Genomic DNA, 16013 nt, shown 5'->3' with positions numbered 1-16013 from the left:
CGACTGTGGAGCGCGCACGGTGTGGGGAGCTGCTGTGAAGGTGTGTCACAGGCAGCGAGTACCACTGCCACAGTTACCCTACAGCTCCCTGCTGCAGAGAAACACCTCTCAGAACAAAAATATCAGACAGTGCTGAGCATACCGTACTCTGGTACTTTTTATTTCTCTGGTAAAATGTCGAGAAGTGGGATTTTCCCATTCAGGCATTAGTGAGAACTGAGATCAGTGGGAACTGATTCCAGTTCTGGACCACACTTCAAAAGCTGGCTCTTTCAAATACTAATTAAAGGCTAGAGGTTTCCTTCTACACTGTACCTACTATTTGGGATATAGCATTTGTGTTTTTAAAAGTGTGCAAAGAATGAATTAGTTTTACTGAAAAGTAAAACCCACCAAAATAATTTCCTGAAGAAGAACAGAATAATTTATCTAAAAATAAACAAACAAACAAAAACACCACCATACGCAAAAAAAAATCTTTTCTAGATTAAATATTGAACAGTGGGTCATTATTTGTAATGAAATTACAAATTAAGCACTGGAAAGATATAAACCAAAAGAACAAGGTCCTGCATGAAAATTGCAGCCCTTGGGTTCATCTATGGAATGAACCATAGAAGGGCAGCTTCCCAACTCCTGGCTGCCACTGATCTTCTCTTCTCCTGAACACTTTAACATCCTGGCTTCTGCTAGAATAGTTTCTACAGTAGCAATGGCCATAAAAGTTCCAGGGGATCAGAACATTAAACAGTTGAGGACTAACCAGGCAATACATGTAGGATATAAACAAATTGTGCCCCTGTCTTTATGGCAACAAACTGTTTGGAGTTCAGTTTTTTGCGGCTATCAGATATCAAATTTTAAAGGCTTTTAACAGTAAAACTAATGCCTTAGAGTAACAAAAAATGAGCTCTACCTTATTTAGTCTCTTCAACATTTAGTCCTGAATACATCAGGTGTAATCAGAAAAAATATTGTTTGCTATCATTTTTAGATGTTACCAAAATTTCTTCTATTCTTTTCACTTTCTCCATCTGGATGATTGAGATTCCTAAGACTCAAAGATTGCTTGTTCCTACTGTGTGCAGTTTGTCTGTGGGACTCAATTTCTACCCTTCTATCCTTTGTGCATATTGTTCATTTCAAGTCAAACAAACGTATTTACACATTGACCAAAATTCTTGAGCTACTGATAGTAACAAAGTCTCATTGCTGTTGTCTGACATCAAAGGAAATGTCATATCAAGCTGGTTATGCAGGATAAAAGTAACAAGCTGTCATGTATACAGAAAAATAAAAGTTTCTGAATCAGTAAGGGACAGTTTCAAAAGGACACATATGTAGCTTATCAGAGGAAGAAGGGAGGAATGTAGAGAGGAATATAATTCAAGATCTACAAGGACTATGAAGCTAAAAACAAAACAAGTCTTTTCTTCGCCATGATTTTGAGGATATCTAGAATATTTTTAATTGAACACTTGTGTAGAACAATTTTAAAATAATTGATTTAAAATATAATATGAATTGCAGTCCTCAGATGAAAAGGTCTCCTCTTATTTTACTAGGATTTACAAGATCCATATGTCATGAAAAAAAACCAAAAGAAACCCAAAAAATGCAAACAAAGAAACAAAAAACCCACAAGGAAAACAAAACAAAACCAAATAAAAAACCCCAAAGCAAACAGAGTACAACCATTTGTGTGTATAAGCCCTTAAAAAAAAAATCTATTTTACAACAGTATAGAAATAATAGCTGCATTTTGGGAATGTACTTCCTGCATTTTCTTTCACCATGGACACCTTTTTCCTGTCCCTTCAAACTCTCAATTCCTTCTTTTAGCAGCCACTGTGATAGAGCCCTACCTCTGAATGGCTGGGAAGAGGGCGGTGTGAGTAACTCCTTTCAGAAGCTGCCATCAATTCATCGTTAAGGAGAATCCTGAAGGAGCAGCTTGTGAGCTCTCCAGCTGGCATCTTCCTCCAAAGAGATCAATCACATTACCTCCTCGACATGTTCAACTTCAACCAGTCCAGGAAGCAAGAACCCCAAGTTTGTTTTAAAACCTGTCTCCAGCTCAGCAGTCTTGCAGGCCATTGCTGCGCCACCTGGCCTGCTCATCAAACTATTCATCATTTCCATTAATGCTGCCTTTGTGCTGCACAGGAAGAATGCAAGCAAATGCACTTTGCAAAAGGCTGAACACATCAACCTTTTTCTGTAAGAAAACACTAATGCTCTTTTAAAGGCTACTCTTTATCTTAACCATGTCAAAAATTTCAAAACTAATAATATACTGCTTTGCAGAACCGCCAGAAAGCAGTCTTTCTATTTTTAGCAAGTTGTTTCTTCTCACACCTCTCTGTACTCTTTTCCTTCCCTGACAGCCCCTGCCCAGTTATTTTGGTTATGTCTCAGAAAAATCTCATTGTGTACTGGGCTTTGAAAAGGGTATGGGTAGAAGGGAGGAGAATGCTGGTTTGTTAGCATTGATAGAATGTTTACATCAATTGGAACAGTTAATTGCTGCAAAATGACTTGCAGAGATTACCCATAAAATCTAAAGTTTTGTTTTATCATCTTCAATTAAAAAAAAAATCACTAGTGAAAGGATTAAAAAGGATTTGCAGTAGCTGGTAGGGTTTTACTAACAGTGGGCTGTTCTGTGTTCCTTGTGCTGTTGTATCTAATACAGCTACACCATTGAGAAAAGCACAGAGGAAACAGAGACAAAGGAAAAAGATAGCTTGATGAACTTTTCATATTTATTCATATTCAGGTTTTGTATACATTAAGATCATTTCACTCATTTCCAGCAGTGTAAAGCATCCTTAAAATGATCACCAGTTATATTTAATCCCATTTAAATACAGTAGCAATGGTTTCTTTAATGGAAAAAGTTCTAAGATATGTAGTCCAGAAAAAACAATTATTTTTTTACAGTTAAAGCAGCTTTTTATTAGCAGCTTTAGAGTCCAACATGTTAGCAGAATTTTTCAATCTTGTAGCTAAAGGACTGGAGAGCAATCCAAATAGTATATGTGTATGCATGCATATACTTTACAAGTATTAATGCATTAGAGTCTGATGCCATTTGCAACTTGCAATATTTAAAATGCGCTATGATTACTGGCAGGGACATGAAGAGGAGTTCAAGGATATTATGTAGACTTATTTTGCTGTTAAATGTGACTTCTACAAGGGAAACAATAGTACTATATCAGTAAAAGGAAGGAAATGTGTCTGGTAACTGACTTCAAAAGAATTTTCACCAAAGAAAATTTTATTTAACAAGACCTTTGTCAAGAGTATAGCTGTTCTATTTCAAAATAGATTCATGAGGGCAAGCCAATACACAAGAATCATCCATTATAATAGTAGTATTTGCTCAAATGGGTCCTGGAGGTGTATTTGTGTGAAATAATTTCCTTCTGGGGGAAAAAGTGCAGATGTAGAAAATGAGCACAATGCCCAACTACCTACACCTATGTCCCCATTTCCTTATCAAACCATACAGTGTGACTACTCACCAAACTCTTCCTCAGAGGTACAAAAGAGATGCAAACCACTGTTTATAAATCAGAACAACCTTAGAATATATAGACATGTTCTATCATAAGTAAGTTATATCATAAGTATCTTAAGGAATTAATTCCAAATTCTACATTGCCCATATGTGGCCTTTTGGCTATACAAACACATTTAAAGAATTTACATTGCAGCAGTTCATGCTTTAGGAAAAAAATAATTTGATCAAGTTGGGATTCTTGAGAAGAGGGAAAGGAAAGGGTGGGGGGTTTTGGTAATATAGTTCTTTTGAGCATATCACTAACTACAAGTATTAGTCACCCTGAAAAGACAGTTCTGGACCACTGAGTATCAGAGGACAAATAAAAGTTATTACTTCCTACTGAAAATACTTTTGAAAACTATCTCTTGGACAGCAGCCATGCCAGTAATCAGAGAAAATGTTTCAGGCTAGGTAGTTTTCTTCTGACTTTTTTTTCCTAGACTGTGTAATAAAACAGAATCATAGAAACATTATCCAAGATCACAGAGCTCTACCTTTGACCAAAGACCACCACACCAATTCAAGCATAGCTCTAAGTGCCAAGTAATTTCTTTGAAAACTTCCAGGAACCGTGACTCCACCATCTCTCTGAACAGCCTGTTCCAATTCTCAGTATCTGAGAAAAATTCTCCCTTCTAAAACAAGCAAACAACAAAAAAGGCAGAACTGTATTTTTAATTACGCATGTCTGCGCAGGTATGTATATGCATTTGAAATACAAATCTCATTATTGTGAAAAAATTTATAAGTGTCTAGACTAGGCACAAAAAAATAAAAACCAACCCAAACTAAAATCCCAATTCCCCTTTCTTTTAGACTAAAAAATATAATAATTTTTAAACAGTTACTTAGTACAGGAAAGAAGAAATGTTTAAAATTATATTCATGACTAATACTGAAGTTGCAATTACTAAAATAGCATCTATAGAACAGGCTAGCTTTAGGGTTTAAGAAAAATCACTGAACAAGAAAACCATGGATCTAGGTTTAACTCCACAGACAGTCAAGATTTCTATTCTGATACTGTGCATATCACTTAATTTTTCTGCATCTCGGGTCTAAGCATCAGAATGTTAAATCCATTGTACTGCTGTTTCAGCATTACCAGCTGTAACTGAAGAGCAAGGCAATAATCAGCTTTATTGTTTTCCTTAAATATGCTAAGCAAGCACATCAGAGCATGGGTGCAAACATCTTTTATAGTTGCAAATAGCCAAATCCCAATTCAGCTTATTTCCAGTAACAATTCTTTTCTAATAAAGGCTTTGCAGTACTGCAGTGAAAAAAGCCCTCTACCCCATCCCACATAGCTCCACAAGAGAGAATCAATGTGCTACTAAAGTTCAGAAGACACCTTCAGTTCATGGAACAGTTTTGACCTTAAAGATCACCATGAATCTTTTTCTTATGTCACCTGAGTACTTATCAGATGCAGCATACGGCAACTAGAAAAAAATAAATAAAAAACTCTGAGTCCTGTCCATCCCTTCCTCACATTTGCATATAATGTGTGAAAATATAAGAAAAAATATCATAATTGAAGCAAATGCTGAAAATTAAGACAACATTATGCCTTATTGATATATTAGATTTGCCACCTTTTTCTAGTCTCTAGCTACATTTGACATTTGTGCTTTATGATGTCAAATGCTCTATTATGATATGACTGATTTGAAATGTTGTTGCTATTCTGTTTTCTAAATATGTTTTTTGAACATTTTCATTAAGTTTTATCATTAATTTAGTATTATGATGGTGACAGCAATAAGAATTAACAGTCCTGGACATTTCAAATTAATTATCATAATTGTATGAAATATGATCTCTCAAGTGGATGATGTATGAGCAGTGTAATTTAATGAGGGTGAAGAGTGAAAAAAAAGAGTTATACTACTGTCAAAAATAAAAATTTTGTCAAAGATGTCAGAATCAATGACAAAAGAAGCAATACAACAAGTTAGCAATTCTAAAATGGTCTTAACTTGAAAAGATGCATAAATGAACATCCTCAGATGGAATTTACACCAGCTTAGCACATTTACTCTTGGAAACAAAAGCAGTTTCATTTTTGCTGTAAAAGAAAGGAACTGGTAAGAGTGCAGGAGAGAAAAAACTCTCTAATTGAAACTGAAATGAATCAAGACAGTAATATTTGAACTGAGAGTGATGCAGAGCAATTCATGAAGGGACTGACATCACAAGTTTATTTCACAGCGTTCTCCCAGCCAGAGGATGAAATATGGAATACTTTTACTTTGCTATTGCTAAAATATGTAATATGAAATAAGAGGAAAACTGTACTGCAGTTTGGATAAATCTTAAAAGTATGCCCCATACAAGAATGTGAAACTGATCCTGTCTCAGTTTTCCTCTTAATTTTTCACTTCGTTTTCCTATCATATATTTCTGTATTTGGACATATTAAAAAAATTTCCAGTCTTCATGAAACAGTTTTTTTGATAAGGAGTTCCCTATGAAATTTTCTGTAAGGTTTAAATTCTTAAGTTTCTTCAAACCCACAAAAGCAAAACAATTAAAACACTATTTGAAATATGTTCATTCTTATAACTTATAGAAATATTATCTCCACCTCTGCTCCTTAGGCTTATATAAAAATACTATAAAGCACATTATGTATTTTTGAAACTTATTTATCTTAAATCCATAGATTTGTTTTTGTGATACTGAGTCTTATTGCAGTAAGTTCAAATTCAATTATTGATCAAAATATGGGTGAGAGCTGTAGTAACATGTTTTCCTGAAGGATGGACTAGAATAATGCATTTTGTTAACTTGTTAGCATTTACTTTGCTTTTCAAATAATTAATTAAAGTCTGTATAGAATTATTCTCAAAGAACAATTACAGGCCCATTTGCCATAAAAGAATAACAGAATTGAACACTTTTTCTTCAGACAACTAGCTAAAGTAATTGTGAACATCTGCATGAAGACTAAAAGTGTTTGAAAGTGAAATTTTAACTTCACAACATCCTCCATATACTGATATATTGATATAACACTTGAAAAAATATTTCTGCACTTTACAGAATAAATGTGCAATAACTGTCTTAGTAAAGGAATACACTAACCAGCAACATCCAAATGCCATAATCAGGTTTAGCACAAAACTACTAATTGAAACTTCACTTGAAACTACTGTGCACAGCACTTGAAACACTCTGTATTTAAAAGACTTTATGGAATATGTAATCATTCAGGTTAATATTCCTTCATTGTCCAAATTATTCGTGTTATTAATTATTATAATTTTACCAAATTTTAATTTATTAAAGAAGGCTTAAAAGTCTTTTTTCCTCAATAAAAATGTTCAATAAAAGTTCTACAAATGCTGTAACCTGTCTGAACTGGTGATTGAAAGGATGTGGAACAGAACTACATGCCATTCCAGTTTATATGCATGGGAGGCTACAAGTCTACTTTGTTCACATTGCTAAATATAACCCTACTTTAGGTACTCATTTCATTCATTCCACTAAAGCAACACAGAATAACTGTTAATTGATAATTCACAAATTAGGAATGAATTAGTTCCATTTAACATTCTGTGCTAAGCTATGCACCCCAATCGTTATCTTTGATATGATTTATACACAATTTTATTCATTTGCAGAAAAAAAATACCCACCTAGCCATTCATAAGCAACCAGCACTCTGAATTTTGCATCTGCTTCATAGAACCAGAATAAATGCTAGCTAAAACTGCACAAGTCAAAACATTATAAATATACAAAAGTACACACGGATGTAATTAGATGCCATTTTCATCTATACATAAAATAAATATAAATCAAATTTGAGAAATCAACATCAATGGCAGTGGAGTAACTTAATATTCATTTGTAATTTAATGTTTCTGCAAATTTGATAGATACATTAGCACCAGTGGTAGTAAATAGTGCTGATAGAGACTTTTGAAGGTTACCCTTATCTGTCTTTTCTTTTTCTGTTCTGTCTAGGAAGATCAGTATGAAAACATTGATGTTGGAAAAATTAAAGAATAAAAATAATTGATGATAAAAACATACAAACAAAAACAAAATAGAAAACAAAAAAACCCAAAACAAAACAAAATTTAAAAAACCACCAGCCATAAAAAACTCCAACAAACCACCAAATTCACAGGATGGATTTTCCCCAGCCTTTCAAGGACACCTGTTATTTTGTTCTAACCTATATGTTCCTAGCTATCAATTTGTTCTGTTGATATATAGAAGTATCAATTTATTGATATCCCACAGTCCTCACAGGACATCAAGCCTTCCAGCCCTTTCACCAGCTTTGTTGGCCTGCTCAAGACACATTCAAGTACCTTAGTAATATTTTTAGATTCTGGGGGCCATAACTGCACAGAAAATCAAGGTGAAGCCAAAATAACACCAAATACAGTGGGAATGAGATAATGGGAATTTTAATCCCAGTCCCAAGAAAGAAATTGTCTTTTTATTACAAATAAATGCCACCTGCATACTAGAGTGAATATAGCCACAAAATGACATCTTTCAACTTCCTTCACTTCAGTTAAAGCACAGGATTCACTGCTAAAGACCAACACAAAACATTTTTATTTCTGAAATAATTTTTCAGCATTTAGTTTGGCTTCCATTCATAGATGTAACAGATTTTTGGTGTTTATACTCATTCGCTCAAGACCAAAACAAAAGTTAATTAAGAAAAAATATCCAGAATGCTGTTTTTATCAACTTCTTCTGTTGATATATAAAAGTATCAATATATTGATATCTATACAAGTGCCACTATAATTTAAGAGCTCATCATCTAATTATTCATGCATTTTTTCACTTTTTTTAAACTGTCTGTGATTCAAAAACTTATTTACAGTTTTTCTAGTCTGTTTTCTTTAGCACAGGGATTAGAATATGTACTTGAAATTAAGTTATTGTTTTGAGACCAATTAAATCCATTAGGACATGCAGATGACAAACATATTGTCATTTTTCCCTTTTTCTTTTTAAAAGGCAATTGACTGCAGCAAATCTGTAAATCTGAAAGGACTTAATTAGTATCCAGGGACAGTTTAGTGGAATTTAATTAACAAAGAAACCATAAATTACTTAAGGGAGAAAAAATACTAACCGACCTCTCATTAAATCCTGCTAGGAGGTTTTATAGATTTGGGTTTTGGTTGTTTTGTTTGGGTTTGTTGTTATTGTTGTTTGGTTTTTTTTTTTTGGAGGGGGGTGGATTTTTGCTGGGGTTTTGTCTGTTTCCGCATTTTTTTTTAACATGAAATCCTAGTTAAAAGAAATATGCTTTTCCATTTAAAATGATCAAAAGAAGCAATATTTATCTTTTTCAGCAAGAAAAATGTTTTAGAGTTCTATTACAATTTTTTCGCCTGTACAATTATGGGCTATATTAAAAAAAAGTCTTGACAGATAGAAAAAAAAGCAAATTAAATCAAAGAAGGAAGCAGAAAGTAGCTATTATTTAATGTAAAAGAAAAAAATTAAAATAATGAAAGTCAGTGCAGGACTCTTAAACCAGAGATCCAAAAAAAAGGACTCACACATTTCTAATTTCCTGAAAGAAAAAAACCCATCTACTTAGTGCAACAATACCTACTCCATAAAATTCTACCAGGGCAGAGGCTTTATTATAATATTAAAACTTTTGTCCATTCTATGTTCATTTTTATTTCTATTACCATATCCCCACAGTAAAAACTGCGTCTCTTTTTACCGAGTCAAGGTAGAATTAACCTCTCTAGTTTATTCATCTACTTCATCTTATTTGTACAGTCTTGAGTCTTCCTTATTACACTGTACCCAACCAGATCTTTGTTCACTCTGCTGTTATTGATCATACCCCTCTAGAAGCTTCCCTGTACCTATTTCAGCGTGGCACAATCTCTATTTTCTCCTGTGGCAAGCTATCTTGCGTTCCTCATCACACACTCCTGAACACGAGCCAGGTCTGAGCAGCACAGAACCAAGCAGTACTCTGAGGCTCAGTCCAACATGAGGAGCAATAGCTGGACTGCAGACATTCATCTTCTCTGACTTTGCCACTTCTGCATCATAAAGCATGGGCCAGGGTCTAGTTACTACCCACAGTGTATTAAAAACAACTTATGCCTTTTCTCAAATTAGGAGTAAGATGTACAGCTATTCCTTCTTGGAGAATATAGGGAGAATGCTTCAAAGAGGGAGACAACAAAGAAATGTCTGTTCTTAGTAGTAATCTCTAAGATTATTACAAAGGGAGACTGGGATTCCAAATTTTCTCTCTTATTTCAAACTGGGCTTTAAACAAGCACCGACTTCCCCCTTACCACCTTCATACCTCCCAGTCTCAAACCCAGACCAAATACAAATACCTATTTCATACATCTCATAGAATCATAAAATAGTTTGGGTTGGAAGGAACCTTAAACATCATCTAGTGACAATCCCATCCTCAGAGGCAGGGATACCTCACCTTAATTTTTTGAAGGCAGCTACTCTGTGGATTGAAAGACACAAAAAATAGTATGGAAGACTTCTACACTTACATGGATCAGTTACATAAATGGCTTTTCTTCATACAAGGTAGAAACTTGGGGGATTGAATAGAGTTGAACACAATGTCCCCACTGTCTAGGGGCAGTTGGACTGTGCAGTTGGACAGTATTAGTCTCTAGCCTACCTCTGGGAGTGGCACTAAAGTTAACATGGCCCTTTCCTGGATGCAAAGTGTCAAATAACCACACAGTTTTACCAAAACAAAACCAGTTTTGTTTTTACTCTAGAAGATATATCCCACACTGAGATAAAGAACATTGACACAATTTATTTTATTTTTAGCTCTGAAGCAGGCGATGCCTCCTTTATTACTACAAAACGTTAGCAATTCCTTAGAAAATTCATTAAACTGGGCCCTAATATTTAAAGAGATAAACACATTTTTAGAATTTATTTATCACATGAAATCATGCTTTTCCTCAGAGTCAACCTGCCATCTTGGAGGACCTTGACAAATAGGAAAGCCCTGATAACTTATTGGAGAAGTATCCAGACCTAGTTTATGCATGCTTTATACCTTTTCTTCCTCTCTATAATAAAAGTATCAGCTGCCTTTGTATCCATGTTTACAATAATAATAAAAAATACATAAAGCAAATATGAATATCCAAAAAATATTAGTTTTAGCAATTAAATTATCACTGTAGGTGCTACACCAACATATTCATGTCTTGACCAGCATACCCTTTGGGGAATTGTCCATTCAGATAAAGGAAATCCATAGCTCTAAAATCATCATTAAAAAAGGCACACATCATCATCCTCGACAACCATCCAATAAAGGAGGGCCAAATATAAGTGATTAAAAGAGAAACAAAGAAAAAAGGAATTAAGAATTATATCCATTTTTCATTAAGGAATCACTGATCAAATGGACGAAACAGACATAAACACTGATAAATATTTTTGTATTCATTGCCTTCATTTTAATGATTTGTAATTAGATCTTAAATGGCACAAGTCATACAACACAATTTCTAAATCTTAGTTGAAACATCATATTGAGCTCCAGTCCCAGACTCATAACTGAATATTTGTCTTATCCTATGACAGGAGAGAACCACTTCCCAAAATCAAGTGACTACTTCCTTTCAAAAGCTTCCTCTCCCCCTGCTTCAAAAACCACCAGTTTGCACCTAAACTCCAGCAGATATATAAAATCTGCTTCTTTAAGACTAATAGTTTCTCATAGCTGAGTTGTTCCTGTATGTGCTTCAAAAGCAAGTGATGCTGTGGACTCCCCAGCAGGGTCATTTGCTTTTAAAGTCCTGGAATTATCCATAGGAGATGCTACTAACAAAGAGAAGTTGACAGTCTTTAAAAAGTTGAATTTAAGTTCATTTTAGGGAAAACACCACAAAAAAAGAGAGAAGATAACCTTTTTAAAACAGACTGGGTTTTTTTCTGCCTCTTCAGACAGAAATAGATTTCAAGAGAAAAACAAATAATGTTGTAGATGAGATTATGGGAACAAGCAGTATTATAATATAAAGGACCTGGTCAGTCCAGAAATAAATATAATTTTAAAGAGATTATATCCTGGAACAAGTCTTTATGCTTTTCGAATAGATTAAATAACTCAATCTACTAATTCATTGTGAAATTTATTTTAAAATTGTTCTAAAAGTGGTTATGTTTGGGGATTTTTCTCTCTCAAATATTAACAGTAATACCACATAGAACAAGTAGATCAAAATAAATACAAGAAAACCTTCTTTTTAATCTTCTTTCCCATTTCTATTTATGTCCTGGCTTCAAAACACGTTTTATTGAGATCAGGTCTCTCAAGGCTGCCAACAACATATCTCTGGATATTAAGAGATCATTAAACATGAAGTATTCTTTTGTACAGAAAGAATTTTACTTTGTTTTTTGGACAGAAGAGAATTACTTGAAATTATTGATCAAAGCAGTTTCAAAGTATTTAAAACATATGAATTTTCTAATGGAATTGACTTTTTTAAGAGGTAACCTGTTCTTGAAAATAGAGCTAGGCTCCAAAGGATTTTAATCAAGGTGAAATATCTCCAATTTACACAAACCTTAATCACCACAACTCACTTCTTTCTATCATAATTTGGTTAAAATTTGAGGATTTAGCTGCCTTTCCTATTTCAGAACAATAATAGATAAAAATGTGAAAAAAAAAAAAAAAAGCTACATATTGCTTGCTTAGGTCTATAAAGCTATAACTTGATTTTAAAGCTTAAATTGAAAGTTTGATTACCTGAAACTTTTGGTAACATCAGCCAACAAACTTGTAGTTAGGCAGCCTCTAAATGTCACTGCCTTACAATTTTTTAAAAGGCATAAAGAAAAAATATCAGTTATAAGGACTTTTATGCACCATCTTCTCTGCTCCCTCCTCGCCTTTTGGTAGCTACACATGCATCTTATCTGAGCTTGAACTGCAGGCAGGTGTTCTGTCCTGGTGTAGTAACTGCTGTTTACCTAGCACAGTTAGTCTTCCCTACAGGTAGCCTCACTTTATTTCCTGATCCTGTTTTTTTAATTTCAGATTTGGATAGAGAGTAGCCTCATATAATGAGGACATCAGCAGCCTTCTGGTTCAATGACCCACAAGAAGAATTTGAGGCTCCCTATGCTCTTTTCCTGACAATGATGGATCAGCTAGCATGGAAGAAGTTACCAGCATTTCCCATAAGATTTAATATGTCTTCTTTGGCCAAGCACCTTCCTTGTATTTTCCATTACGGTGATATTTTCCTCTTAACCAAAGTCTTATTTCTAACCACCACTAGACCTCAAATGAAATGTAAGTTTTACAGCATTTTTCAAAGGTACCCCTGTCAAGGTGAAACTGAAAGGCAAAATTTTAGGATGACTAAGGGAAAGGTAATAACCTAGTATATTTCTGCTGGAAAATTCAAGAGTTAATTTTAACTCATATAATTCATCTGTAAAACAAGCCTCCAAACTTCCTTTTGGTCCAACTGCTAGGAGCTGAAACCGGGGCTCTTTCTTCACTTCTATCTGAAGAAACAGATAGTAAAATTCCAAACAAATATGGCATCTGTTTTCAAACTCAACCAACACCAGAAGCAGCACCAGAATTTGAGATTTCTACTTCACTGAGTACACTAGTGTATTTTTCAAGTTACTATATTTTTCTTCCAAGTTTAAGTTTTAAGTAAAATCAAAAGACATAGCTGTTAGCAACTGTTAAGACACTGCAGAAAACACAGACAGAGTGTGACCAATTTATTGACAGCTGTGAGCTCAAACACACAGAATTCAGCAACTGAAGCATACTTATGAGAATACTTATGCTAATAAGTCCACATTATTTGTTATACACTGCCTTACCCATAAAATTCTTGCAAACTATTTCTTAAATTATGGAATATGAGTAGTGACACCCTTCCTCCCTCTCTTTGTGTATGTATAGAGTGGATCTGCACATAGCATGCTGCTTTGGCCTTACCAGTGCTGTCATCGTAAACAACAGTAACTGTTTTCCACTTGAAGAACTGCACAAGGTCAAGGATGGCACGGCTGAGTGAGGAGAAATCCGGGTAGAGGCTGACATAGAAGGAGTCCTTGTTGTCTGACACCTGATGTTTCCAGCGGGTCTGGATGTGAGGAACCCCCAAGGCGTTGCAGATGGACTGCACGGCGTTGGCTGAGGAGCTGTGGGACGGGCCGAAGATGGCTGCCACCCCGAGGGACAGCTGATCACAGGCTGAAGAGGAGACAGAAGTCTGTCAATGATGAGAGGGAAAAAGGCAGTGTGCCAGAAGGTATTGTACAATTCATATTTAACAAAAGGCACTCCATGAAATATGACTGTCTTGCTGACAGAGCTCTCTTCTTGTGTAACACTTTCACTTACACATTTCAACTTCAGAATATGCTTCCAAGCTTTCATTATAAACTGATCAATATTGACTCTTAACATCTAAATAGTGCTCATCTACGTTTATTAAACATTCCTATGTCAGTGGAAGCTATAAAGGCCAGTAATCATGTGTCTTTTTAAAAGTACTGATGAATAAAATAGGTTTTTGCTTAGCTGCTTCTTACATTTAGAAAAGGGTCGAATAGGACAGTATCCTAATCTGGGTTATTTAAGTGACAACTTCCTCCTCAATCAGTCACCACTACTTCTACTGAAGTCCTAATTACTCAGAAATTTTACATGTGAAGTACCCCACAGTTAATTATCAGGCACAGAGTTAATTTCATTAAAATGGACATTTGAATTTCTGTGTCTGAAATAGGTATGTTGGTTAGTACAATTAAAGGACCAATCTTTTCCCTAAAATTAAATTGTCTGTTAGTGAAAAAAAATTAGACATCCCTTCTTAAAAACTGGAAATGCTCAGTTTTGCTATACTTGTATACAAAACTGGCCCTGAGAGCCACTGACATAATACTGCTGTATTCAAGTGGCTCACCTTCCTGTTTTCTGATACAGAGTGGCCCTACCTGTACTGTTCATTAGCAGTCTCTGGTCTGTATAATCTCCCACAGTACACTCCAGTACCATCTTGTTGAATATTTGTTAGAACATGCCAAAAAGAAGGCAGGAAAAAATAATCAATACCGAAGACCAGAGTTTCGACCAATGCCCTGCTCCTAACTCACTCACTACCATAGGCATAACTTTTATAAGTACACAGCTCTGAAAAACAGACTCTGTCTTTTGGGAAAACAACTCATTTTGTAGAGAGAAGTAATGAAAACCAAACTAGACATGAGTATTTATATGGGGTTTGATTAATTCTGTTACTCCACCATCAGTGTTCCTGACAGCTGAGGAAACAAGCAGTAGAAACACATCTTGCTGCATTGCTTTTCTCATCAATTCAAAATTAATTGTTGTGCACATTCTTTTCAATTTGATGAAAATATGGCTAAGTCTTTCAAGAGCATTCTAGAAACTATGCTGGCACACCTTTTTATTGTTGCAGAGCACCAGTGGTTTAAATAAACTTGTCAGAAACACAAGATCTTCATTGCTATTCGGTGTGTTGCCTAAATGACTAGCTCAATAAAAAAACATTTATGCTAATATTGCCCTTCCTAAGAGTAATCAACAAGCTTTATGCAAATGTCAGTAAATGGGATCACTAACAACAGCAATAGCTACCAGATGGCTTTTCAATGGACTTTTTTTTTTCCCTTTCTGAGATTTGAATAATGCAATGCTTTCACACGTGATTTAATATGGCACTGGCTCTATCAGATGCATACAAATTTTCCTAGAATGTTGAGGGATATTTTGTTGCATTTACATTATTCTTCACTGAAACAGTAACTTGGAAATATCTTCTTGACTTCAGGTTGCTTATTCATATAGTACATTTAAAAAGCCATTAATATTTCATCTATATTCAACTTCAAAAACATGTGTTAATAGGAGGTCTAAACAGGCTATTTTTGATGCAGTGCCTGCCTGCTCACTAATGGACATGATAATGAACCACAAAAATGAGTCAAATGCTTAAACTTCATTGTTAAAATTCTGCTTTGTATCCATCATAATAAAATGAACCATTTTGTGTTAACCTTTAGCCTCTGATTCTGAACTAAAGCACCTGTGAGCACAAATGCAGTTGTCTGTATTGTGAATTGATGATGCAAAAAGCTATTAGTACTAGAAGATTACACAGATTTTGATATAGCATGAGCAGTTACAAATAAAATGTTGCTTTCTCATCCAAGATGCAAGTGGGAAAAAGGACTATATGCATTCTATTCAATATGTCTAATCAATAGCACATTGTCATTCTAATTTCAGCTGTTACAGTCTAACAAGAATTAGCAACATAATATTCAGGCCAGCAAACCCCAGGTAAGGGCTAAAAGTAGTTGCATTTTCTCAGCAAATAATCAAAGAATTAGAGATCTCAGGAGAAATTTCTCTGCTGTCTGC

At 34.7% G+C, this 16013-nt stretch overlaps 1 protein-coding gene across 3 annotated transcripts in view; it reads right to left on the bottom strand.

The window, feature by feature from the left end:
* GRIK2 (glutamate ionotropic receptor kainate type subunit 2) overlaps positions 1-16013 on the bottom strand; it is a 359554-nt gene that overhangs the window by 222280 nt on the left and 121261 nt on the right. For 2 of the 3 annotated variants that reach the window (XM_063153074.1, XM_063153075.1), the window contains exon 4: positions 13560-13817. In XM_063153074.1, the coding sequence (XP_063009144.1) occupies positions 13560-13817 (258 nt within the window). Of the gene's footprint in view, positions 1-13559; positions 13837-16013 lie in introns of all 3 variants that reach the window. The other variant, XM_063153076.1, reaches the window with a different exon arrangement.

The sequence above is a fragment of the Melospiza melodia genome, chromosome 3 (assembly GCF_035770615.1).
Source record: "Melospiza melodia melodia isolate bMelMel2 chromosome 3, bMelMel2.pri, whole genome shotgun sequence".
Taxonomy (NCBI): Eukaryota; Metazoa; Chordata; class Aves; order Passeriformes; family Passerellidae; genus Melospiza; species Melospiza melodia.
This window is presented reverse-complemented; position numbering and strand designations above follow the sequence as displayed.